General features: G+C 49.0%; 1 protein-coding gene across 9 annotated transcripts; it reads left to right on the top strand.

Annotated features, from left to right (window-relative positions):
• The first annotated feature begins 44 nt into the window (after window positions 1-44).
• CHST10 (carbohydrate sulfotransferase 10) lies at window positions 45-26,279 on the top strand. 9 transcript variants are annotated; one of them, XM_030827406.1, is made up of 10 exons: window positions 112-368; window positions 2,568-2,638; window positions 8,296-8,379; window positions 8,634-8,751; window positions 10,174-10,326; window positions 11,355-11,486; window positions 15,415-15,506; window positions 19,939-20,173; window positions 22,455-22,560; window positions 24,354-26,279. In XM_030827406.1, the coding sequence occupies exons 6-10, from the start codon at window positions 11,387-11,389 to the stop codon at window positions 24,889-24,891; spliced, it is 1,071 nt and encodes a 356-aa protein (XP_030683266.1). In that variant the 5' UTR covers window positions 112-368; window positions 2,568-2,638; window positions 8,296-8,379; window positions 8,634-8,751; window positions 10,174-10,326; window positions 11,355-11,386; the 3' UTR covers window positions 24,892-26,279. The 9 variants fall into 9 exon arrangements, with proteins under 9 accessions (XP_003274897.1, XP_030683266.1, XP_030683265.1 ...); XM_030827405.1 differs by having other exon boundaries at window positions 8,685-8,751; XM_030827402.1 differs by having other exon boundaries at window positions 8,296-8,751.

The following is a 26,279-nucleotide window of genomic DNA, read 5'->3' on the forward strand; positions in this document are numbered from 1 at the left end:
CCGCGGCCCGCTGGAACGCGCACGGCCGGGGACGGCGGCGGGGACGCGCGCGGGCAGGCGGCGCGCACGGCCGGGTAGGCGCGAGGGGGCCGCGTGGGGCGGCGGCGTCCTGGCCCCCAGAGCCGGTCTCGCGCGCCGGGCGTCTTCCTTCCTTCCGCTGCCGCCGCCGCCACATCCCGGGACCCGACGGGCCGCGGCGCGGAGGCCGCCGGTGGCGGCGTGGAGGCCTCGAGGCAGGGTAGGGCGGGCCTCCCGCGCTCCCGGGACCCCGCGCGCTTCGCCCACAGGCCCGGCGAGGCCCGACCCGCGCTGCGCCCCCAGTGCCAGGGGAGGAGCCTAAGGACCCGGACGAGCGCCGCTCCAGTAGGGTGAGCTCGGGGACGCGCAGGCGGGTGGGTTTCAGCGCTCGGGCCCCTGCCCCCGCCGCGGGGCGCACCGAAAAACCGGAGAACCTGCGGGTTTTGTCCTGGCGAGCCACATCCCGGTGTGTTTTGGCGACTTGAAGACCTCCCTAGTTCGCGGGAGTAGCGGGAAGAGCCTTCCTCGCGTTAATTATGCAATAAGAAGGCGTCCTCGTGCGGGATGCTGTGACCCGCGGAATTATTGATACTTGTGCGAGCCTACAATTTACTTCTTTCATCCTTGGCTGAGAATTTGCTTTTGTAATTGTCGATGGAGAGAGGAAGAAAGGGTTCCGCTCGGGTCCAAGGAGCATGCAGAGGAAGGCAGGGAAGAAGGAGCATGTGCAGCCTCGGTGCGAGGGGAGGCAGGGGTGGGAATACACGTTCCGTGCCTGTGGGGCCCCGGGGTGCCCTGAGCCTCTGATCTTCGCTGTCAGGAGACCTGTCCGAAGTTGGAGGTTGAGGCATGCAGTTCTGCACTTCTGGCTGGGAAGGTGAACCAGGTTTTCCAAAAACTGTCATTTTTGTTTTCCAAGTCTGCAAGGCAGGAAAGGGTTGGGCAGTGAATGAAAAGTAGTGCAGCCAGGTTCTGGTTAGCTCAGCGGCAGGACTGTCATAAAGGTTTTTTTGTTGTTGTTGTTGTTTGTCTGAAAACCAGAGTCTGGGGCTTTGGGCCATGAGGAGTTGGGTTATTGCATTGCTTAGAGTGCCAGAGTGAGAAATGTCTCAGACGCTGTTAAAATTAGGCAGCTCAGTTTAGCTCTGGCTCTCTGATCACCAACCACCTCCTCCTTCACTCTTTTCAGTGACTGGGTTAAAAAGAAAAGACACAAAGAGAGAAGTGGTCTTTCCCCTTCCCTCCCCATTATAATTAGAGCTTAGTCCATCTTGGCTCAGAATTGGAATTCGGAATTCAGAATTCAGAATTGCCCTTGACCCTGAAGCTCAAAGAAATACCTGAGCAGAAAATTCTTTCCTTCGCTGAAATGAAAATTGGGGTGTTTGCAAAACTGAACAGAGAAAGAATTTGTAAACATCACAGGCAACTTGCAGTTATATTCGGATCAGTTTTCAGTGTTTGAGGAGTTCATACAATAAAAAGGTGAGAGAGAGCCAGGAATAGAAACAGGGGAGAGAGGTGGTTGCAGGACCATAGAGATTGCAGAAACCCAGGAGTTCATTTTCTTTTCATACACGTCTGGATAACCTGGATGTGAGGACCATCAAATGCCATACATGATGTTTCTGACAATGATGGACCACATATACAACAGTGGTCCCATAAGACTATACTACCTTATTTTTACTCTACCTTTTCTAATTTTAGATACACAAGTACTTACCATTGTATTACAGATGCTTACAGTATTCAGTACAGTAACAGCAGTACAAGTTAGTAGCCCGGAGCAATAGATGATTCCATATAGCCTAGGTGTGTGGTCAGCTGTACTATCTAGGTTTGTGTAAGAACCCTCTGATGTTTGCAGAAGAACATCGCCTAACGACACATTTCTCAGAAGGTATCCCTATTGTTAAGTGATGAATGACTGTATATAAAGCTTAACCTTTCAATCGACACAATAGGAAATTACTTTTAATTTTAGCATTGAGTTCTTAGAGTAAAGGGAGGCAGAGAGAGACCGTGCTGCATGTGTCCCAGTCAGCTTGGGCTTTATTGTATGTTAAATGAGTTGTACGTAAATCCATGATCTCTCTAATTCCATGAATTTGGCTTGTTTCTGGTTATTTATGATATGGCATTTGGCTAAAATTTTCCAGGTGCTAAAGGTGTAAGGAGTACAAAAATCCAGAGAACATTTTGCATTGGAAGAATTAATCATCTTATATAGGAATCCTTTACCTATTTCAAACATATGAAACAGGCATAATTGGATTTGATTATTTTTGCTACAAAAAATGTTTCATTTTTCACACTAAGTTACATGGAAGAGTCTTTTAAACAGCTAGTGGTTTTGGTACATTTAGAATATTCATTTACCAAGAAATCCAAATATAACCTGTCTTTGTAAGAGACCCATTCTGTCGAATATATTTGAATCATCAAAATGGTTAACTATTTCCTTCCTAAGTATAAACCAAGTTGTGTTAAGTAAGTTGATCCTGTAACTTTTAATGATGCTTTTAAAAAAAAATTTTCCTATCCAGTGACAAGAGGAACCAAGAACCTCAGTTCAGGGGAAACACAGCAAGGAAATGTGAGCCCCAGGCTGCAGAAGGTATGCAAAGGAGAATGTGAGCTCATTAGTTATTTGAGCATGCCATTCAGGATTGTTCCTGCCTTTTTTCTTGCCTGTGCAGATTTTAAACTCTTGATAAGGAGTATGTAAATGTGTGCTTAGAAACGTTTCCTTAAATATAATAATAGGAGCATGCTCTGAGGCTGGGATTATGTGAGTTAGTACCTGCTGAGACCTGTGCTTGGTACAGAGTGAACCCCATACAGGTGTTTACTGTGTATTATTATTATTGTTCATGAAAACCTGTCGTAACTACAGGTGTATTTCTCATTGGACAGTTAAGAATATGTTTTCATTCTCCTAATTAAGGGTGGTTAATTGTTCCAAGGGAGTAAATTGTAAGGATGACAACAGAGAAGACAAAGGAAATTTCTGAATGCAGATTGAGAGAAACCTTTACTATGAATTTGAAAGTCTCAGTGACATGCAATAGAACTTTATAGTATAAATTCATATGCCACACTTTGCATTATGAAGTTGTAATTTAATGATTCTATTGATAGGGTAATGCATTGTAGTTCAGAACGTGCTCAGGGTTGATGGTGAAATGTCCCCGTTTCTGCAGCCCTGGTCTGTCTAGTTCTCATCTCCCCTGTCATCCTCCTGGGGTTACCAGTTCCTTGTACATTACCAGATTTGTGTGTGTGTGTGTGTGTGTGTTGTGTGTGTGTATGAAGTTTCCTTTAGAGTCTGGCTGTGTTTTAAAAGTTGAGCCCTGGACATGTGATCCCTGGTGTGTGTATGAGGTGAGGTTGTCAGTAAAGGGCCATTGACAGGCCTTCTCATCTGACCCACCCCTGTCCCTGCTTGCCCACTCTGCATGAGGAACACTGGCCTTCTTGCCACTTTTGGAATTCTGGGACCCAGACCACAGTCTTTGCCCAGGAGTCTGCATGGCTTGCTCCCACGCTCTGTCCTGCCTTTTCTCAACATCCTGCCCGTGTCCTTGTTTGTTAGCCGGTGCACCTGTCACCTGGCTTGATCGTATACATTGATCACTTGATTTGTTTATGGCGCGTCTATGTCTGTTAGTAGGAAGCACTGTGAGAGCAGGGAATGTGTGTTGCTATATCCCCAGGGCCTAGAACAGCCCTGGCTCAGAGGAGGACTTTGGTAAATATTGCCGAATGAAAAAATGTCTGCGAAAAGACTGGTTAAGCAGAATTAAGTGGGCTCATTTACCATGGGACTTTTCAGAACCTTTAATAAGTGAATGCGCATATTAGAAGTGGGGCCTGGCAGGTGGGAGGCAAACTCATCAGCAGAGTAAGAAAGGCACTGTGCTTCTGGATGACACCTCAGACTTGGGGAAAAGCTGCTGGCAGGAATGGTATTGGCAGCTGAGCAAAATGAATTTACAAGTTTCCTTTTCAAAATGCAGGGGAGGAAGGATTTGCATCAAGAGATGGTAATAGTAACATTTCCATTGTTAGTAATTACAAACATGTACAATGTGTGCTATTTTTCTTTTATTTAAGGTGGGGAAGGGGGTAGATTAGGGCTTCTTGTAGATTCTTTCTTCCTTGACCCTGCTTTCCCTATAAGGCCTTAAGTTCTTTGGCTGCCAGTTCAGCCTTGTGGGTTGAATTGAGGAACCAAACCCTCTGATTTGGTTTCAGATCCTGACATCTTGACTCGCGAAAATCCCATTTAATGACTGGAAGTAGAAAAGCTCTGAAGATGGATATGCAGATTCTAGGGGTCAGGAGGCTCTGTTCAGGGCCTGCGCCATGACTGAAGGGAGGGCGTGCAGGGGCTCAGGTTCTGCTCCCACCATTAGCTCTAGAGGCACTCTGGGAGTTGTCTTGGCTCCTTGAACAAAGGGGAGTTAATTACAGAAAATGCCAGGCTTTTTAAAGGCCATTTGTCCCCTAGCTGTAGGGAGAGCAGCAGCCCTTGGCAGAGTCCTGAGGAAGGACTCTTTATGTCAGGCCCCAGTCCTCTTGTAGACAGAAATAATGAGCCTTGGTGGTGTCATCCTCAGATAGGAGGCAAACCCCATGGTGAAATTCTGTATTCAAGGAAACAATGCAGAGAATGGGGCAGACTTAGAGGAGCTGGGGAGAAGTGAATTTGGAATGCCTCTCTTTAAAAAAAAAAAATGGGACAGAGTTTTGTGTTGTTTTCCAAAGTCAGACAAAGCCTAATTCTACACAGTCTAGTTAACCGTAGGTGGGAGGGCTGGAAAGGAGAGTGAGATGAAGGCAGTGATGGAAGGTCTTAGATTCTAATTAAACCTCTTTTAGCTGTGTATTTGGAACACTTGTAATTCAGAGCATCAATAGACTCTCGTTGACTAGATGCTTTTTTGCTGCCAATTTTCCTTCTTAAGATGGAAGGAGGTGGTGGGAGAATGGCATTTATGCCAGAATGCCTAGAGTCTGCATTTTAACAAGATCCCCAAGGGGATTCATGTAGGCATTAAAATTTAAGAAGGGGTGAGGTCCTGGACCAGCAATTCTCAGTCCCAGCTGCTCATTAGAGTCATGAACAGAGCTTTTAAAAAATGCCTGGGTACTGCCTCCAGAGATTTGTGTTGTCTTGGCTGGGGTATTCTTGGGGCCCGGGGTATCACTGTGTTTCTTGGAAGTTTCCCAGGTGTCCAGCTAGGGCTGTGATCCACCACCCCAGACATAAAGCCAGACACCTTCAGGTAGATGTCTAGATTCAGAAGGCACATAATCCCGAAGCAAATGACACCGCGCTTAGCTGGGCACACCACTCTTTAGGATTCATCAAAACCCACCACACCAGATAATGTGGATCCTCCTAGCTCATCTGCTGGCTTCTAGAGCCACAGCCAGAGATGATGGGATGTGGAGCACCCAACCGGGGTTGCTTGTACCCAGTTAGAATTCTCCCTCCTCCATGAATGAAAATGACCTTGAGACTGGGCAGTGGCTGAGTGGACATTTGCTTTTTGCACCTTTGACTCTGCTGCTGAAGAAACTGTTTCAAAATTTAAATCAGATCATGACATCACCACCTCTCTTCTCATGTAAAACTCTCTTCAGGGTCTCCCATTGCTTGCAAGGAAAAGACCATAATAGCTCTGGAAGGCCCCATGTTGTCTGGCCTGCATCTGCCTCAACCTGTGCCCCAGAACTCCAGCCACATGGGCCTGCCTTTAGTTACTCAGGGGCCTGTTCTCTTGGCCTGGAACCCTGCCCTTCACCTTAGGTAACTGTGCTGGCCCAGACCACTCTGCCCAAGGCACATCCCCTTGTATTTTCTCCCCACAGCACCATGTGCCTCTCACACTATCAAGTACCACTCCTCAGATAGATTCTTTCCTTCGTGTGGGCCTGTTAGATGACAAGCTCTGTAAGGACAAGAACTGTGTGTGTTTGGTTAGGGACTCAGGATCATATCCTTGGCAGCTGTTTTACTGGCTGAATACACTGGATAATGAATAATGAGCTTGAAGTCATTATTTTTAGGTTATTTTGTCCTTAAACTTGTATGCACATACACACCTACTCATGTTTGAGCGCTGTATTTTGTTAACTGTAGAGATATTGGACCTGAGGGAAGTGGGTATTTTGAGAGAGGACCAGGCTGTAGTCTTACTGGTTCTGATTGGCTCATGTAGGATGTGACTTGTAGAACAAGTCCCAGTTTTCTAAATTTTTAACTAGGCCGGGTGCGGTGGCTCACGCCTATAATCCCAGCACTTTGAGAGGCCAAGGCAGGTGGGTCACTTGAGGTCAGGAGTTCAAGACCAGCCTGGCCAACATGGTGAAACCCCATCTCTACTAAAAATACAAAAATTTTCTGGGTGTGGCGTGCCTGTAATCACAGCCACTCAGGAGGCTGAGGCAGGAGAATCGCTTGAATCCAGGAGGTGGAGAGGATGCAGTGAGCCAAGATCGCACCACTGCACTCCAGCCGGGGCAACAGAGAGACACCCTGCCTCAAAAAAAAAAAAAAAAAAAAAAGAAAAAATGCTTATTGCAAATATTTAAAATATGAATTGTATAAAGTACAAAAAGACCTCTTACTGTCCTCTCATGATTTTTATTGTATGTATTACATATATGTGTGTATGTTTGTATATGTGTGTAATCATATATATTTCACACATACATGATTTTTTTAACAAATGGGATCATACAATCCATCCTGCAACTTGTCTTTTTCGTTTACTGGTATATCTTGACACTTTGGATATGGATCTGTGTCATTGGCTTGCCTTTCATCATAGAGTTTTATTTAAAATGAAAATGTTTTTGGACTTTGGCATGATTTCCTAACCGCCCCCCCCAATCAATGTGTTTTAAGTAGTAAGTGTATTTGAATGCAGATACATACTGTGGCTTAGATCATTTTGTTTTCAAATAATACTGAAGTCTTTATAGCATTTGGTTGTTTTCTAGTCTCAGTTAATGGATATTAAATATAGAACTGCTCTGTGGAGACTAGAGAAATATTTTGAGGTTGAAAGGGGGCCTCATTCTTGAAAAAGCCTGGAGACCCTCAGGGAGAGGGTTGGGCAGGCTGCCTCCTGAAGTACCTTTCCACGTTCCTGAGTTCTAGTAAGTTGCTCAGTTGACACAGTCATTCAGCAAATAGTGATTGTTGGCTCGTGGTACGCCAGGCACTGTGCTGGTCCCTCCTGTCCTGACCAGCATGAGCCCACATTCTGCAAGGAGAGCCAACGGCACACAGCGAGAGCATCTGGGCTGTGCTAGGTGCAGTGGAGGAAGTGGAGCAAGGTCAGGTGGCACAGAGCGGTGCTGGGGGTACCACCTAGGTGGTGATGAGGTAGAGCTGACTCTTCCTCTGCTCCCCATGGGAAAGGGAGCAGGCCCTGCTCACCCCGAGTGTACAACAAGCCCAGTGGCTGGGAGCAGCTCCTCAGAGAGCTCCCTCCTGGACTCCGCAGTGACTGCCCACAGGCTCTGTGGCCTGCAAGGGGCGCTACAGCCAGATATGGGCATGCTGGCAAGCAGCTGTGCTTGAAATGCTGTTAGGGGCCTGGGGTTTAATGCTCTTCTCAAGAGAGTGGTTTTGGCAGGGCTAGGGTTTTGCCCCTGAAGCTTTGCAAATCCGTATCCCCCACTGGAGTCTCCACGTGTCCTGGTACCATCCCGGGGACAAGAAGCAGGGAATAAGCAGGGGAAGGAGGTGGGAACCCTGTAGTCCATCCTTCTCCTGTCCTAATGGAGTGGCCAGGGAAGGGACTCTCTGTATATCTTAGTTTAGTAAGAGTTTGCAGAAGTCAAGTTAAAAATGGATTTTTTGGGCCGGGCGCAGTGGCTCACGCTTGTAATCCCAGCACTTTGGGAGGCTGAGGCGGGCGGATCACGAGGTCAGGAGATCGAGACCACGGTGAAACCCCGTCTCTACTAAAAATACAAAAAAAAATTAGCTGGGCGTGGTGGCGGGCGCCTGTAGTCCCAGCTACTCGGAGAGGCTGAGGCAGGAGAATGGCGTGAACCCGGGAGGCGGAGCTTGCAGTGAGCCGAGATTGTGCTACTGTACTCCAGCCTGGGCAACAGAGCGAGACTCCGACTCAAAAAAAAAAAAAAAAAAGGATTTTTTGAAAATGAAATACCCATCTGAAAGAACACATTGGATGATACATTGTCAGTTGCATGATTGTTGAGACAGTCCTCTGACTGATGGGTGTGCAGTTAGCTGTTTGTTCTCGTGGATGAAAAATGGGAGCCCGAAGAGCTCTTCAGTGACACACCCACAGCCACCTAGCTGGGGAGAGGGTGAGTATAGACCAGTCCCTGACCCCCTGCCCGGGTGAAAGACTAGCTACGGAGATGGTGAGTGCAGACCAGTCCCTGACCCCCTGCCCGGGTGAAAGACTAGCTACGGAGATGGTGAGTGCAGACCAGTCCCTGACCCCCTGCCCGGGTGAAAGACTAGCTAGGGAGAAGGTGAGTGTAGACCAGCCCCTGACCCCCCGCCCAGGTGAAAGAAGCTAAGAGCTCCTGACTTTAAATGAAAATCCAATACTTAGGAAGGCACGTGTGGCTTCAGGATAGTGCGCCTCTGTTTTCACCTCGCGCAGATGGAGAAATCCTATCCCTAGGCCACCTGGCTTCCTGGAGAGCAGAAGAGGTGCTCTTCATTTTCAGGTAAGGCTTCATTATCTTCCCACTTTACCTGCAGATGAGCTCAGTGGGCGAAATCATATTAGATTCCTTTAGAAGACTAGTTCCATTGGAAAGATTTGATTCTTAAACTATAAAAACCTCCCAAGTGCTGTCCTGAGGCCGGGCAAGGGTGATCAGGGGTTGGAAACCTGGAGAGAATGAGCAGAGCAGGCAGTGGAATGTGCAGTTCCCAGGTCCTCCCGCCACATGCTCTGCAGAGTCAGCGCGTCACGTGGAGGAGGGAGGCAGTGTCTTTTATCACTGTTCCCTTTTTCATAGCACTGATCCTAGGAGAGGGTGGGTTGCAAGCCCCAGGACACTCAGAGCCAGGACCTCTCTGTTCAGAATTGCATGCAACCTGCTTGGTACATCCTGTTCTTTTTACTCTCTCCCCAACCCACCCTGGTGCCTCTGCTGCTCGGTTAGAAATGGCCTGCAGCTGGCATTTTTCAGGGGGGTGCTCTCACTGTGACCCATGAGGATGGACCCCCCTGAGTGTGCTGTCTTAGAGGGATGAGCTCAGTGGACTTGGTACTGCTGGGCCCTGCATCCTCTGGCCACAGTCTAAGCCTCAGTTTCTTGAAGGGAAGTTAGCAGTTGCTGGAATGAGAGTGTGTCTTGTTTTTTTCTCTCTTCTTGATGTAGACCATACTGTTGCGTTAATTTCTGGCAGCCACACTGAGAAGGGTATAGATTAAGCTGGAAAATCACAAAGAGTGCCAAGGGATTGGTCAGTTTTTACTGGGGGTCTGCACCAGGCCAAATGGGTGCTGGTTTTTTGTCTACATTGTCTCATTTAATCCTCATGGCCACTCTGGTAGGAGGAGGGCCTTCTATTAGAGATGGGACATTGAGGCTTAGAGAGGTTAAGTGACTTATGGAGTCATAGAGCTAATGGGTGTGAGCAGGGACTTGAACCAGGTCTGGGGTTCTCTGTGCCTCACTGCCTCTGACAAGGAGTGGTGGAAGGAGGAGGGGATTGTGGGATGGAGACAGGAGACAGGACAGCTGGCTTCGAAGGAATTTGGCATGCCCCCTGCTGGGTGGTGTTGCTGATAAAATACAGTACACTCGGTTAAATGTGAAGTCCAGGAAACAACACATAGGTTTTTGGTTTTTTTTTTTAGTATAAGTATATGTAATATTTGGGACATACTTTATGCTAAAGAAATTAACTGAAATTAAACCTAACTGGGTATCCTGTGTTTTTATTTGTTCAACCTGACTTGGGGAACCCAGGAAGGATACTGGGCCTCATATCTGGGCACAAAAAATACTGGTTTTGGGGGGGGTTGTATAAGTATGTCTTATGCAATATTCGGGTTATACTTACACTAAAATTTTATGTTTTCTGAAATTTAATCTTAACTTGGGGGTTGTCCTGTATTTTTATTTGTCTATCAGGCAACCCTATTGGTGATCCCAGGAAACACACGAAGCCTTATACATGGGCACCTGAGGGTGGCCTGCGAGCCATTCGGAGAAAACCCAGGCAGCTTGGCAGGTGTTGAACTCCCCACTGCAGGCTGTATTCAGGTGTGGCCGGATAACCACGTGGTGTGTGTGTCATGGATCCTATTTGCATTCCAGATGCCTGGTTCCTGTGAGATTCTAGGATGTAAATGTTGAGACAAGGAGAGTGATTTACCTGGGTCTTCATGGAGCTCTGACCCACCCAGGGTTAGGAGGCTCTCTCTGAAATTATTTGCCGTCAGCACCGTGTTGAGGGGACCACTTCTCCCTGCCATGCAGAAGTGATGAATGGCCTCAGTCAGTTGGTGGAAGCCAGCTCAGCCCAGGGTCGTGTCTGTACGTGGAGAGCTTTGGCTTGAAGAAGCACTGTGTTAAAGGTGAAACGAAACACACTTTCTTGTGTCACCTGCCAAGAACTGACAGTGACTTCCCAGTTCTTTATGTGCCTCCTGCAGGAGAGTGTGGCTTTTGTGCCAGGCTGAGGACCGACATGCCCCATGTTGCTCCCTGGCTGTGATAGCATGAAAAACACCCACCTCAGTGTTCTACCCAGGCCGTTGCTGACGAGTGGGCGGAGGCGAGAAGCGTCAGTGTTCATTCCTTTGCTTTTTCAGAGCTTCTCTAGGTGTGGCTACATCTTGTCAGCCAGTCAGAATTTTAAACACAGCCAGCTTGTAATTGTCCCAGCATGGCTTCTGCCCACTATGAATGACCCTCAGCTGAGGCCTAGTTCTTGGCAGGCCTCTTACTGCCACCTGCTTCCAGACCATCGTGGGAGCTCGCTGGGACCTTAGCCTGGGCCCAACAGGAGTCAGGGATCAAAGGTGCAAAGGAGTCTTATTCTGTGTTCTGAGAACACACGGAGGTCTTCTCTCATTATCATGTCTCTCCATTAGGGTGTTCTAAATTTGATTTTATTATTGAATCAATCATTTATATTATTAATTCAATATGAAATGTTAAATGCCAAGTCAAACTATCTATTGTAGCAGTGGAAAAAACCGGAAATATTTGTGCTGATACTGCTGACTGAAATCACCTGCTGTCTTCATTCCTCTTTGTTGACTTGAAGTATTTGTAAGCAGCAGGGGCATCTCGCTTGTGTTTTCCAGGAAGAGTCAGTGAATGGCTGCAGTGTGACAACATGCACCACCAGTGGCTTCTGCTGGCCGCATGCTTTTGGGTGATTTTCATGTTCATGGTGGCTAGCAAGTTCATCACGTTGACCTTTAAAGACCCAGATGGTAGGTATGCTTCATGGTGGAATGAATTTTGGCTAATTTAGACCTTGCTGCAACACTGTTCCTAGGTACATGCACAGATGACTTCTGTCACAGAGTCAAAGGACTTTCATGCCAGCAGGGACCTTGGAGGTCATGGCCTCCATTCCTTCATGTTACAAAGGTGTGAGGGGAGGTGGGGTGGGAGGGGCTGGAGGGTCTTTTCAAGCGTCTCCTCTGGAGGAAGGAAGGTGTTCTTTGTGGCTGAGGCCTGAGTGGTGGCTGAGGCCTGGGTGGTTCCTAAGGAGCAAGGAGCAGGGTCTCCTCCCAGCAGCACAGTGGCCTTATGCCTTGCAGGAGGGCGCCTCTCAGGCTCGCAGTTGGGAATTGTCTCAGCCTCATGTCATCATGAGAGGTGCAGCCTCAACTGCTCGGCATGCCCGTGTGGTGGCCATATGTTTGAAGGTCACCCTCTGTGCAGTGGAGGAGGGTCATTTAAATGTATGTCTTCAGGTTGTCTTAGAGGCTTTCTTAGCTCACCTTTACTGAATGTAGGCATTCAGATGAGGACGGATAAAGAGCATCAAATTGGGTCTCAGAATGTTGATTCTACTTCATGCTCTTGTCATTTGCTTATCTACATCACAGTGTTTCTTCCACCAAATGGACACCCTGCCTGCTCAGGCACTGCCCATGATTGCCCTGAGCATGGTGAGGTGCTCTGTGGTCTGTGGAGTGCTGGATATGTCCAAAGAGGTGTGTGATGTGTTCTCCAGCCCTGAGGCCACTTCACTGAGTGGCCAAGCAGGCAAGCACGAGGAGGCCAGACACATGGAGTCATTGAAGTCCTCATTTGTGCCGTGGATTGGCCCATTCCTTTAGGCTGATCAGGAGATACTGGGGAACGTGGGTGAGCACAGCATCTTTACTCTGCGCTGTACTTTGTGTGTCCTCCTGCCGATGGTGACCTTGGGAAGGGGCAGTTAGAGATGTCTCTGTGCCAGCAGTTCTTCCTGGAGGCTGCGCTGACCTGTGCTGTCTGTGTGAATGTGGGAGACAGGCCCCTGCTCCACCCCACAGAGCTCCCAGGCATGTCCCTAGCTGTGTCAAGGACTGCCCAATGTCCTACACCTCCTGCCCCATCCTCTCTCTGCCCCATCCTGTCTGCAGAGGGACAGCAAGGTTAGAAGGGAGGTCTGCAGGGAAAAGAGGGACACCCTGAAATTAGCCCACATGGTGGTTCTCCCTGTGACAGTTGTTGGTCCCTGATTGGCTGTCATCACATGTCCCACCTCATCCTCCAGGAGCCCTGGAGAGAAACCTGTGAGGTCTGCACAGCCTCGGGAGGTGGTATTACACCTGCAAGTATCTGGGCAGGTGTCACAGAGCATGACAGCTCACATCCGGGACTCAGAGTTCCGTCAGCAGAGCAAGGGTCGATTCTTGGAGGGTTGCTGGAATGTGACACGATGATCTCAGTTTGACAGTTTGGACATTTCCATGGCAGCTTCAGCACAGTGACATGCCACTGAGAGATCCCTCCTGAAGCCCTAGAGCCGGGTTCTCATCCCCGCAGCCCTTCAGAATCACCTGTGGGACTTTACAGACCTGCTGCTGCTTGAGACCCAGTGAAGGAGAATCACTAGGGATGGGGCCCAGTTGAGAAGCACAATTGTAGATCCTAGCTGGAGAACTGAAGAGAAACAGAGCTGCTGCGAATAAGAAATAGGTGTTACTCGGGATTCTCCTAAATGTCACCTCCTGGTATGGAAGGCACTCAAAAGGCAGGTCATGAGGTTAAATTGTTTATGGTTTATTTTGTTTAGAAAAGTAGGAGTAGACATAATACATTTTAGTGAGACTTCTATCAGTAATAGTTAAATAAGACGTGTGCCTTTGTGTTTTACTGTTATCTGGCAGAGTGGCCTCTAAAGAATGCCTTGTTTCCCAGCGGCATCTGGTAAATGAGTTCTCATTCTCCTTTGATGTATCAAGTTTCGTGCTGAATGTTTTCAGTGTAGACACTGATCCTGGAAGGTAAGCAGGGGTGGGCCCGGTTAGAAAAAAAGCAAGTGTAGGCGCAGAACAGGGTTTTGTGAAGAGGAGAAAAGGAGTGGTAGGGAGTGTTAGAAGATAAAACCTATGAAGAAAGATGAAGGGCTTTCGGATTTTACACCTGGAGAGGAACACCGCAGCGGTCCTTAATACTGCCTGTGAGATCTTTCCAGCCGGCTGCCTTAAGGCAAGTAGAAGGGGGCGCTTCCCCTGCTCTGTGAGATCTGGTGTGGCATGTGGGTGCTGGGTCACTGAGATGGGAGTGCTGCCCCTGACCCCGAGGCAGGGGCTGCTGGTGGTGAGGATGCTGTTGGCCGCACAGTGTGCAGTGAACTCAGCAAGAATCTTCTGTTGTGGGCCCACTCCAGTTGCGGGGTGGCCACCACAGCACTACCCAGCCTGCCTCACTCATGTGAGATGTTACCTAATTGTCCCAAGGGACCTGGTTAAGATCCTGAAGGTGGATGTCTGCCAGCTGAGTTCTGGATGCAGGATGCGAGCTGACACGCAGCATCTTGCCAGTGCACAAGGACACTGGGCTGAAGCGTCAGGAGCATGTACACTCAGAGCCCGCCCCTGCAGGTGTCAGAGAGGCCCTGGGCTGGGGTGCTATAGGCCTCTCCCCTGGAGCCTGCCCCTCCAGCACTGTGCTTTAGAGAGTGTGTCCTGGAGTCTGGATCTTGGGCAGCACAGGAACCCCTGTAAGCTCATGGCCATAAAGGGTTTCTCACATGTTGGAGTTTATTTCACACACGTTCACAGTGTTTTTGATTATGAACCAGAAGCCCATTGCGAAGTGTCAAGACCAGGAAATTACAGACGTGGCAATGTCCATGGTGGGGAGTTCCATTTCCTGGAAAGTGCGTGGAGAAGCCTTGGCCTCAGTGCTCCCAGGCTGCTCCTTTCAGCTCTGTCCTCTGGGGACAGGGCCAGCCTCAGAACCCCCATCAGTGGTGTGCATGTTCTTCTCACCTACCTGCCTTTCCCGGTTTCTCCTGCCACTGGAGCCCCTAGGAAGAGCATGGTTGTCTTGAGTTGCTGTTTAAAGCAACACTTACTTTTTTTAGTGTTACAGTTTCTGTTCAGCTCAGCAGTGGAGCCAGTGATATTTGTGGCAATGATTTATCTTCAGTTAGCAAATTTCAGTATCATATTGAACTAGGATCAGGTGTTGTAACTAGACTTTCTCATAAGAAAATAAATCCCCCTCAGCGAAGAGAATGTGATAGAATCATATGTTGAGACTCAAAATGATGCCCTTGTGGACCTGGTTTGTGTTGGTAGGCGCTGGTTTTTCCTCTCTCCTGGTTGACTTCCTCATTGGTTCTGAGCTGCTTGAGGGCAGAGCCTGTGATGTGAAGGTCTCTGCAGCCTTGACCATCTTTGCATGTACTTACTTGCCATCTGTGGATACTCTCCAGTGAAATGTCTGGGTGTATCATACCTATTTTCTAATTGGATTGGTTGGTTTTTTAATTGTTGAGTTTTGAGGGTTTTTATATATTTTAGATAGGAGTCCTTGATCAGATAAGTGGTTCATAAATATTTTTTCCCTGTCTGAAGCTTGTCTTTTCCTCCTCTTCAAATGGGCTTTCACAGTGCAGATTTTCTCTTTGGTTGTTTTTTAAAAATTCACATTCAGGTCTGTGATCCACTTTGAGTTCATTGTTGAATAAGGGGTGAGGTTTGGATCAAGGTTTGTTCCGTGTGTGAATGTCCAGGTGCTCCAGCACCATTTGTTGGACAGACTGCCCTCCTCCGCTGAATGGCTTTTATGGCTTTGTCAAAAGGCATTTGGGCATCTTTGAGAGCTTCTATTTCTGGGGCCTCTGTTCTGTCCCATCCACCTGTGTGCCTTTTCCTTTTAGAGAAGACATTCAACCTCTCTGTCTTCCAGTGTACAGTGCCAAACAGGAGTTTCTGTTCCTGACAACCATGCCAGAAGTGAGGAAGTTGCCAGAAGAGAAGCACATTCCTGAGGAACTGAAGGTGGGCACAGCCAGGCCATTGTCCTTGTCCTCTCGAACACAGCACCCCTGTCACGGGGAGCTGGCCTTCCCCTGTGGCCGGTTCTGCTTGTCATCACGTCTGCATTAGAGCCTTTTCCTGTGTTACTTCTCCATGTTTAGTTCACCTTGTTAATATCCATCTGGGGGAGGCACAGGTCACGTCAATTTTTGTGCCCCTCACAGAGCTCTGTGCATCAGGGCTGCTCTGTCACTGTTGGTCGTGCAGCATTCCTGACCAGCTGAACATGAGCCTCGGCCAGGGAACCAAGAGTATTGGGCAGGGTCAGGAGGCAACCAGGAGTGGGAGAAGACATCTCACTCAGTTGTGGGGTTTTAGAGTGAAAGGGGGCCCTGGACAGCAGAGCAACTAATTCAGCCTCCAAATTGAATGGATGAGAGAACTGAGCCTAGAAAAAAGGCAGATCCTCCACAGTCCCATGGAGTTCCTGGCAGAGCCCAAGGCTCCTGACTTCCACCCCGCCCTTGCCTGGCTTGACATTCTGGCTCCATGGCTTCCTCTGCAGGCTTCTTGTGCACCTAAATTCCTGATCATTCCCTAGCTGGGATGAGGGGTGCACTCTGGAAGGCCTCTCACTTCCTAACCCCCATTCTGGATCTAGAGGGTTGAAGTTGCAATTGTGCCAGAAGGAATGAAATGGGTACAGCGAGCCCTAAAAATATTTTTAGCCCAGAATCAAGCCGTAGAGGTGGGGACAGCTCCTATCCATGGGTCACTATGTAAGGATGATAAATTAGAACTCAATAAACATAGAAAACATACACTAGTCAGAGTAGAGTGCTGCTGGAGGCTACTTCTCGTAGGACATTCATGGAATGGAGGTCAAGTCTACAGAACTCTGAGACAGCCTAAATGTTGCTTTTTGGTTGAGGCATCCCAGGGTAAGAAAATAATTTGGACGGGCTACAGAAACGAAACCAAAAAATCTTATGGGAAATAGGAGAGTGGCTTTAATAGGATGGATTTAATAGGAAATCAAAGTTACATGGATAAAAACAAAGGTAGGGTAAGCCTTCGGCAAAGTGTCGCAACAAGGTTCCCTTGAGGATGCCACACCCTGTGAGGAAGAGGGCGATCATCTTGGTGCTCCCTCTCCCCCTCTCCGGGTGGATGGTGCTCCCGGAGAGATTGCCAGCCTGCAGTAGTCATTGCAAATAAAAAGACTGCGCCTGAATGTGCTTTACAGTTTGCAGTGTACTTTACTGGGTTTCAATCTCATTGGTCTTCTGAGCCGCCCTCTGAGGTATATTTTTATTCTCAGTTTGCATTTGGGAAACATGAGGCTCAAGGTACTGTGCTCACTGGGTCAGTACCCCCTGGACAGCAAATTGTGGGCCTGGGCTTTGAACTCAGTGTCCTCTGTGCCCCTCTCTTACCCGCTGCCCCATTGATTCTCATGAAACTCAGATGGGAGGTGAGGGAAGTGGGGGATGTCAGAGGTGATGTCCGCTGAGGCCACATGCCCTTAGGTGACACCAAAACTCAGCATGTGTCTTCTCACAAGAAAGGGGATTTATCAACATGATAAGATTCTGTAGCTCACCTTTAAAAGTTTATTTTGGCCAGGTGCGGTGGCTCACTCCTGTTACCCCAGCACTTTGGGAGGCTGAGGTGGGCAGATCACCTGAGGTCAGGAGTTCGAGACCAGCCTGGCTAACATGGTGAAACCCCATTTCTACTAAAAAATACAAAAAATTAGCCAGGTGTGGTAGCATGTGCCTGTAATCCCAGCTACCCGGGAGGCCGAGGCAGGAGAATCACTTGAACCCAGGAAGCAGAGGTTGCAGTGAGCTGAGATCGTGCCATTGCACTCCAGCTTGGGCAACAAGAGCGAAACTTGGTCTCAAAAAAAAAAGTTTACTTTGTGCATGGTATAACCGAATGTTTGAATGGAAAATAGAAAATAATATCTGTCTTTAAGTTGGTTTTGTATATTTCCAAAGGGAAAAAAGAAAACAGTGCTCATTCGTAGATACAATTGAACAAGACATCTTTTTTCTTTAGCTGGACATGGTGGCTTACGCCTATAATCCCAGCACTTTGGGAGGCTAAGGCAGGAGAATCGATTGTGCCTAGGAGTTTGAGACCAGCCTGGGCAATATACTGAGACCTCATCTCTACACAAAATACAAAAACCAGGTGGTTATGGTGGTGTGTGTTTATAACCCCAGCTACCTGGGAGGCTGAGGTGGGAGAATCACTTGAGCCCAGGAGTTGGAGGCTGTAGTGAGCCATGATTGTGCCACTGCACTCCAGCCTGGGTGACAGAACGAGACCTCGTCTCTTAGAAGAAAAATTTTTGTCGTTGTCTCTAATGCTTTGCTCAAAGAAAACAATATCTAATATCTTTCTTTGTTCAAAGAAAAGCAATATCTAAAAGTGCAGAGTTTTCTGCATTTTCTAAAGGGAACTTGCTGGGAGGTGCTCTCCCGTGATGCTCTGTTCTTGAGTGCCATCCATGATCGGGGTTAGGTTTGGAACAGAGAGGGAGGAGAAGACAGAGAGGTTGTTTTGGGATAAGTGAGCAAGAGGTGGGATGGATGAGGAAATGAGGTTAAATGAGACCCATTCTTATAAGAGCAAGGAGAGTGCCTGGCGTGGCTCCTGGTTTTCTGTGGTGGGTGGAGGGCACGGGCAGCTGGTGATGCCCTGTGGGGAGGAACGGAGGCCAATCTGCAAAGGGGCCTCTCGCTTCCCCAGTGTCTTCATCTCGGAAAGCAGGCAGTCAGGAGCCCCCAGGATGCTCTTCCCACCACCAGGGAATCCCAGGAAATTCACTTAAACCCACGAGGGATCCTGGCCAGAGGTCATGAGTGTAAGGGAGTTTGGTTACAGTAGATCCACAAAGGAAGAGCTGGGCAGGGGGCACTGGGGCGGGACCTCTGTCATCCTGATAGTTCCAGTGTCCGAGTTCTAGTGTGTTCTAGAAGGCTTACGTCCTTCCCATTTTCTAACTGACATTGTCCCGTGGGAGGACAGGTTGTTAAAACTACCCTATAAATGGATTTCCTGGCAAGCCTAGTGCATGTTAAAAGACATAACAAGGACATTTGGGTCCATTCAATGCAATTATTTGGAAGGATCATCTGCTTTGAAATTTTGAGAAGTTCTGTGTAGCTTTAAGAGATAGATGTGGCTGGGCGTGGTGGCTCACGCCTGTAATCCCAGCACTTTGGGAGGCCGAGGTGGGTGGATCACGAGGTCAGGAGGTCGAGACCATCCTGGCTAACACGGTGAAACCCCGTCTCTACTAAAAATACAACAAAAAATTAGCTGGGTGTGGTGGTGGGCGCCTGTAGTCCCAGCCACTCTGGAGGCTGAGGCAGGAGAATGGCGTGAACCTGGGAGGTGGAGTTTGCAGTAGCCGAGATTGCGCCACTGCACTCCAGCCTGGGCGACAGAGTGAGACGCCGTCTCATAAAAAAAAAAAAAGAGAGAGATAGATGTAGCAGCAGAAGCCTCCAAATGCTGAGAAACAGGGCCACAGCTAGAAGGGGCCAATGGAGTTGGCGGAAGCAGCCCTGCTATTCAGGAATGCCTTCAGGATGCCCCTGGGGAACAAGGAGGTGTGAGCAGCAAGGGGACTTTAACTCTCTGAGGACAGGGGTCATCTGAGCAACTTCTGTGTGTACTGGTACATCTCCTTGTGCCCCCTCCAACCCACACACACACCAGGCCTCTCACGTTACAGGTATTCACTTAGGTTCTAAAACAGCCCTGAAAAGAATGGACCAGCATGTAGAATTTGAGCTTTTTCATCTTTTTTCCCCCCTAGCCAGAGGATTCCAAACTTCTTACTTTGGTTTTTAAATTTTTTTTTTCCCCCAAGACGGAGTCTTGCTCTGTCGCCCAGGCTGGAGTGCAGTGGAGCGATCTCAGGCTCATTGCATTCTCCACCTCCTGGGTTCAGGTGATTCTCCTGCCTGAGCCACCCGAGTAGCTGGGATTACAGGCGTGCACCATCACACCCAGCTAATTTTTGTATTTTTAGTAGAGATGGGGTTTCACTATGTTGGCCAGGCCAGTCTCGAACTCCTGACCTCGTGATCTGCCCACCTTGGCCTCCCAAAGTGCTGGGATTACAGACATGAGCCACCACGCCCGGCCTTATTTTGTTTTTTAAAGTCAAACTTCTCTCCAAAGACGTCCGAGGAACCAAGCTTGCATTCATTTTCCTTGTCCAGCCTGCCGATTGGGCTGGTGGAGAGGCTCTGAGGAAGGCCTCGGGAGGGGGCTGGGGATAGTGGGTGTCACTCTGTAGAAAGGCAAGGAAGGGAAGAAGAGAAGGCCCCAGATGGAAAGGAAGGAATAGGCCAGCAGGAGCAGCTCTGCTTGGCCGGGTCCTGCCTCCTTTAATGGTCCCTGAGCTGCTTCTGCTCTGTGTCACCTGCAGCCAACTGGGAAGGAGCTTCCAGACAGCCGGCTCGTTCAGCCCCTGGTCTACATGGAGCGCCTGGAACTCATCAGAAACGTCTGCAGGGATGATGCCCTGAAGAATCTCTCGCACACTCCTGTCACCAAGTTTGTCCTGGACCGAATATTTGTCTGTGACAAGCACAAGATTCTTTTCTGCCAGACTCCCAAAGTGGGCAACACCCAGTGGAAGAAAGTGCTGATTGTTCTAAATGGTGTGTGTGGGTCTGCTGAATGTCTGTCTGGGAAGGGTCTCGGTAGCTGGGGCTGAGGAGGCTGGGGAAGACGGCAAGGAGGAGTCACAGGAGGGCTGGTTTCTCCTGAAAGGACTGGTGGCCTTCCAGACAGGCCTGCTTTTGTTGTATCCTGTTAGTGTTGTGCCGTAAAAGTTAGTGAGGCTCGTTTAGACACCGATTCTTTTCAAAGGGGCACAGCCACAGTCCGGCTCTCCTTGCCTGTCACAGCAGATCCTCACTTTAAGTGGCTTGCCCACCCCCAGGCCCCCCTCCCTTGTCTCTTCAGGTTCCCTGTGGTGATGGTTATAGTCACCCACTCTGTCCCACGTCCCCAGGGCCCCACACTCGCTGAGCCGCCAGGAAGCCTCACGGTCGCCCTCTCTGCAGTGAGAAGGGCTCACGCTGTAGAGCCTGGGAGGGGAGCCCTGGCCCGGGGCCTGGAGCCTCTTTACCTGCAGACCAAGCGTTCTGTGCCAGCGAGCAGGAAGAAATTGTACCCCATTTCACACTAAGCATCTGTGTTCAGAGGATTGAGTCAGCTTGCTTCAGGAAACCTGATATTTGCTAGGGAACAAATTAGATCATCACAAAGTGACCTCATACACTGCAGTTTTGATTACTCACTACTCTTTTTAGAGATGTTTATTTATTTAAATTCCAATTAGTCTGAACTGATCCTGATAATTATGGGCTCTGCTTATGAAATTTAGCTTCAGACAGGAGTTAGTTCCAGTCAACAGCAGTGGGACTCCTGGGTCAGGAATCGGATTTTGGGGCACCATGGGTGGGTGGCCCTGAGGCTCCATGTCCTGCTTGCCACTCCTGATGCTGCCCACAGAGTCAGCGGTCATTCCTGGACACTGTTTGGCCTTCGCACTGGTTGGCTGGGAGAGAGAATGGTGGCACCTCATCTTCTGGTTGTTACATATAATTAATATGCTTCTGCAGTGATTGGATAGCATGTTGGGTTTTCAGAAGCAGAATGAGGCTGCAAATCGAATTGAAAACAAGGAATATACAAAGGCTCACAAATCAGCCACCACAGTGTGAAGCAGCATACTTTAAGAAGTAAACACCCACTTACAAGGGCAGCACAGAAATCGGAGTGGGCTTGCTGGATCATGTAATACAGAAGTAGGTGGTCCTTGTGGCTGTCTTCCGTGACCACTAGTGTACCTGGATGGGGACAGGTGCATGAATGGGCCCATGTGTGGACCCACAGAGCTGGTTCTGTCGTTGTTCCCTTGAGAGCAGTGCTCCCCATGCCTAGTTTACAGCCATCCATAGCATGTACCACAGAGTTCTGGACTGGGCTTTAAACACTCGGGGGAGCAATGAATAAAACAGACAAGACTGTGTCCACTGCTCAGATGGCCCAGGGAGATTCTTCCCTGCCAGGACTCCAATCTTAACCCTACAGGATTAACACAAAGATGGATATTAAGGCTTGCAGAGGCTTGGAGAAAACCTCAGCATACTGACAGTGTATTTCCATTTCTCTGCATTGAGAAAGTGAAAAACCTGCTCAGCCACCAACTCTAGGATGGCCTCTGCCCAAGTTCCATTCAGCAGCCTGGACCTGCACTGGTCCCTGATGACAGACCCTGGCTGTTGGCATGGCCCTGCCTTCTCGACACGCCTTGTCCTCTTTTGACTCCTGTCTCAAATGTATCACAGCTCCCATAGCTTAGTCAGATTTTTCCAGCATCAAAAGGTCTTTGCTCCTTGCCAGCCTGGGATGCTGAAGGGGTACCTGAGAACCACTGTGGGCCAGGGGGCATGTGGTGCTTGGAGAGCTTAGCCTGTCTATGGGATGGGGCTGTGAAGCTGCTGCAGGCATCTGTTAGCACGACGTTCCAAAGTCCTGCTTCTCTGGCATTTTCCCCCAGTCTCAGAGTAGAGTAAGTGTTGCTGGTGTTAGGAATTCTGTTTGCATGCAGCGATCTTCCTCTAATGGCAGATTTAGCCCAGTTAGGTCCATTGCCAGGGGTAGGCACTGCCAGCATTTCCACTCTTGCTCCCTCCCCCTCCTCCCTAAAATCATCAGTTTCCTCTAGTTGGCTTATGGATTCCCAGAAGCTTTTCTTCACTTGATCATCGTGCTGGCAGAAGCAGTTGAAATTCAAAGACCTAAACTTGGATATTGGGGGTGGGCTTGTCATGCACACATGGGGAACATGGGGCCCGAGGTAAGGACATGCCCTTCTCTAAGGGGCGCACTGGAGCAGCCAACCCACCTTCCCTTCTGTTTACTTCCCAGGAGCCTTTCCTTCCATTGAGGAGATCCCCGAAAACGTGGTGCACGACCACGAGAAGAACGGCCTTCCTCGGCTTTCTTCCTTCAGTGATGCAGAAATTCAGAAGCGGTGAGAGCAGCTTCCTCAAAGGGGAGGGGGGAATTTTTGTAAACCTGAGAAGAAATTTGGGAAAAACCCCAGGCTGAGTTCTTTACTTGCCAGATTGATTGGAGGACCACAGAGGGCTGTCGGTTTGCATCAGTGAGAGGCAGCTAAGCTACACCCCCCATTCGGCGCCTTGAAACTCTCAGTCCCTTCTGAGAATTTCTAGCCTTACCTTCACACAGTCCATTAACATGAAGGTTACATAATTTTATTAATAGAAATGAGCAGGCAACTTTATTCTGCTTTGGTAAAGTTTTATAGATTGCTTGCTGAATATGATCTTTTCTTTATAAGAAAGGGATTTGGATTGCAGAGACCTCACTGAGTATTTGATTCTCCCAGAGGCATTGTGCCCACTGCCATGGGAGCTGCCCCTGGAGTGGTTGTGTGGGCTGCACCCAGCATGGGCAGGGTAGAGAGATGGAACCCCTGATCGCAGCAAGGATGGAGTCCAGGCTGGGTACAGTGGCTCACGCCTGTAATACCAGCACTTTGGGAGACCAAGGCGGGTGGATCATTTGAAGTCAGGAGTTCAAGACGAGTGTGGCGGACAGAAACCCCGTCTCTACTTAAAAAAAAAAAAAAAAAAAAATAGCCGGAAACCCCATCTCTACTAAAACAAAACAAAACAAACAAACAAACAAAAAAAATAGCTGGCCGTGGTGGCACACATGTGTAGTCCCAGCTACTCAGGAGGCTGAGGCAGGAGAATCGCTTGAACCCCGGAGGCAAAGTTTGCAGTGAGCTGATATCTGGCCACTGCACTCTAGCCCGGGCGACAGTGCAAGACTCTGTCTCAAAAAAAAAAAAAAGAAAAGAAAAACGCATAGAGTCCTTAGCTAACAAATGAGAAAGTTCTCGTGTAGTAGCTCTCAGGTGGCCTGGGAGAGCAAGGCTGAAAAGTAGTGAGGGTGCAGAAGCAGCAGCTCACATCAGGTCACCAGCTGGATTTTGCCTCCTGGGTCTGCAGCCACCTGCCTTGCATGGCGCCTGCCCACCCTTACAACCCTTACCAGAGATGCTCCTGGTGAGGACTGTCCTGCTGTCACCCTGAGCACTCATGGGGCTTTTGTGAAACTCAGTGAGTGAAGACACGCAAAGCACAGAGGGCAGTTTCTGGCCTGTCGTAAGCACGCTGTGTTCCGTGATGTCACTGTTGTCATCGTCTTTGTCATCGACACTGCTACCGGCCCTCCTCCGCAGGGCCATGCTCTGCTGCCGCCTGCTTGCAGCTCACCCGTACCCACTCCTGCCCGCTGAAGCGTGAAGCCTCACTCTCCATTTTCTCTTGCCCCCCTTCCCCTGGCAATTTGAATTGAATTTTTAAAAATATGCCCTTAAAGTAACTTTCCCTGGCCTCATCTATTCCTGACTCACTCAGAGTTCCTGCCTTTATGATTTTCTGCCCAGGAACAAAATTTGTAAACATTCTTGAAGTTTTGAATCATTCAAGTAAAACAGAAGGTAGATTAAATAGATGTCTTCACAGTGACTGCCTACGATGAGTACTGTGGCCTTGGACAGGTAAGGTTTTCCAAGCCTCCGTTTTCTCACTTGCAAAGTATGGTAATAACAGGATTAATCCACAGGATCTTGGAGTAGATTAAGTAAGAGACGTGTGGAATGCGTTCATGGCAGCCTCAGCAGGTGAGGGTCCCATACACAGTGCTGCGCTCCGCTCATTCCTCCCTCTCCCGCCCCCTCAGCTGTGACCTCCTGTGGCGTCAAGTTAACCTCTTGTTCATTTTTTTCGTTAGATTGAAAACATACTTCAAGTTTTTTATTGTAAGAGATCCCTTCGAAAGACTTATTTCTGCATTTAAGGATAAATTTGTTCACAATCCCCGGTTTGAGCCTTGGTACAGGCATGAGATTGCTCCTGGCATCATCAGAAAATACAGGAGGAACCGGACGGAGACCCGGGGGATCCAGTTTGAAGATTTTGTGCGCTACCTGGGCGATCCGAACCACAGATGGCTAGACCTTCAGTTTGGGGATCACATCATTCACTGGGTGACGTATGTAGAGCTCTGTGCTCCCTGCGAGATAATGTACAGTGTGATTGGACACCATGAGACCCTGGAGGACGATGCCCCATACATCTTAAAAGAGGCTGGCATTGACCACCTGGTGTCATACCCGACCATCCCTCCGGGCATTACCGTGTATAACAGAACCAAGGTGGAGCACTATTTCCTGGGCATTAGCAAACGAGACATCCGACGCCTGTATGCACGTTTCGAAGGGGACTTTAAGCTCTTTGGGTACCAGAAACCAGACTTTTTGCTAAACTAATACATAGGACCTATGAATTCAAATATCTTTATTAGACCCAGGGCTAACCAGGTAGAGATCTGAGCCCAGAAATGACCCTTCCTCCACCACACCCCTCCTTTTAGGATGCCCGGGGTCTCCCACGGGCCTGTGAGTTGCCTCGGCATATGACGCAGGACCCCGACTGTTACAACTTAGTTTGGATGTAAGATGCTCTGAGGACCCTGCCCACACCCCTGCCATTGTCATTAGGATGTTGCTGGCCTTTGCTCACCTCAGAGGGGAGAAAAGACTAAAGATTTGCAGTTTGACAGCCCAGCAGGGAGGAAGCATCACACAGCATTAGGAGCCATTTCTCTCAGGTGTCAAGGAAGGGGATGCCCCTGAGGTTCTCCTGGCTAGTCGGGGTGGCTTCACCCATCACTGGTGGGTTGCAGGAACAGTACCCAGCACTCTGAGGAGGGACAGAGAAGCAAGGGGACTGCTGAAATCGCAGAGGCTTTTGCAGCATCAGATCTGAGGAGTAAAACGGCACCTCTGGCCTTCATCTTGGTGCTGCTACAATTGTGAAGGCAAAGCATTCTTTCTGTGACTGTTTTGTTCCTGTAGACAGTCAGCGATGGCCAGAGGGTGGTGTGGTGTCCAGGGGTCCATCTTTCCAGAATCCATGCCTGTGTAATGCTGGTCCATGCTTCTGAACCTGTGTCTGCCAAGCGCCTATTTCATTCGGCATAAGAGATAACGATTTTAGAAGGTGAGGGGAGGGGAGGCTTTTTCTACCTGAGAAGGGGAATGTCTTTGGGGGCCTTAAAAGGAACATGGCCCAGGAATGGGAGGGCTAGTTGGGCTTGGAGCTCAGGCTGCTGTGGATTCAGCACATCAGTTCTGACTTGCCTTACCTGGGTGGACAGCAGTGAGTCTCCACCTGTCTCCGCCAGGGAGCTCCCACATTGGGGCTGAAGACGAGCAGGGGCAACATGCCAGCATCATAGAATTCAGTGTAGTTTACACATTTCGATTCCTTTCATCTCAGCAAAATGGGCACCGCCAGAGCCATTTCTGATCACACCACCATCCTGGACCATGTGACTGGAAGGTGGGTAACCAAGTTCACCAGCAATAAAACCCAGGTCCCAGGTAGCCTCCAGCAGCGCAGCTTCCTGGCAGCGAGGTAGGCCCTGGTGCAGGGCAAGCCGCAGCAACCATTTCAGATACCGTCCACAGCCAGGGCCGCTGAGATCTGGGACAGATTCCTGGGATGAGTGCCAGCCTGACCCTGCATGGTGCCGCCGAGCCCAGGATGGAGGAGGGAGCCAGGCTTTGCTTCAAGGCGGCCTCTACCTTTTCTCAGAATGGTTTCCTGATTGTGTCAATGTGAAAGTAAAATAAAATTTATGTGCCAAACCTGA

This window comes from Nomascus leucogenys, chromosome 14 (genome assembly GCF_006542625.1).
Source record: "Nomascus leucogenys isolate Asia chromosome 14, Asia_NLE_v1, whole genome shotgun sequence".
Classification (NCBI taxonomy): Eukaryota; Metazoa; Chordata; class Mammalia; order Primates; family Hylobatidae; genus Nomascus; species Nomascus leucogenys.

What these genes read in the sequence shown, in the direction of transcription:
- CHST10 (XM_003274851.3), top strand. Translation starts at nt 714, where the DNA reads ATGCAGAGGAAGGCAGGGAAGAAGGAGCATGTGCAGCCTCGGTGCGAG. An exon ending in CTGCACTTCTGGCTGGGAAG is followed by an intron (nt 896 to 2,567) that starts GTGAACCAGGTT and finishes TTTCCTATCCAG; the next exon opens with TGACAAGAGGAACCAAGAAC. An exon ending in GACCTTTAAAGACCCAGATG is followed by an intron (nt 11,487 to 15,414) that starts GTAGGTATGCTT and finishes TCTGTCTTCCAG; the next exon opens with TGTACAGTGCCAAACAGGAG.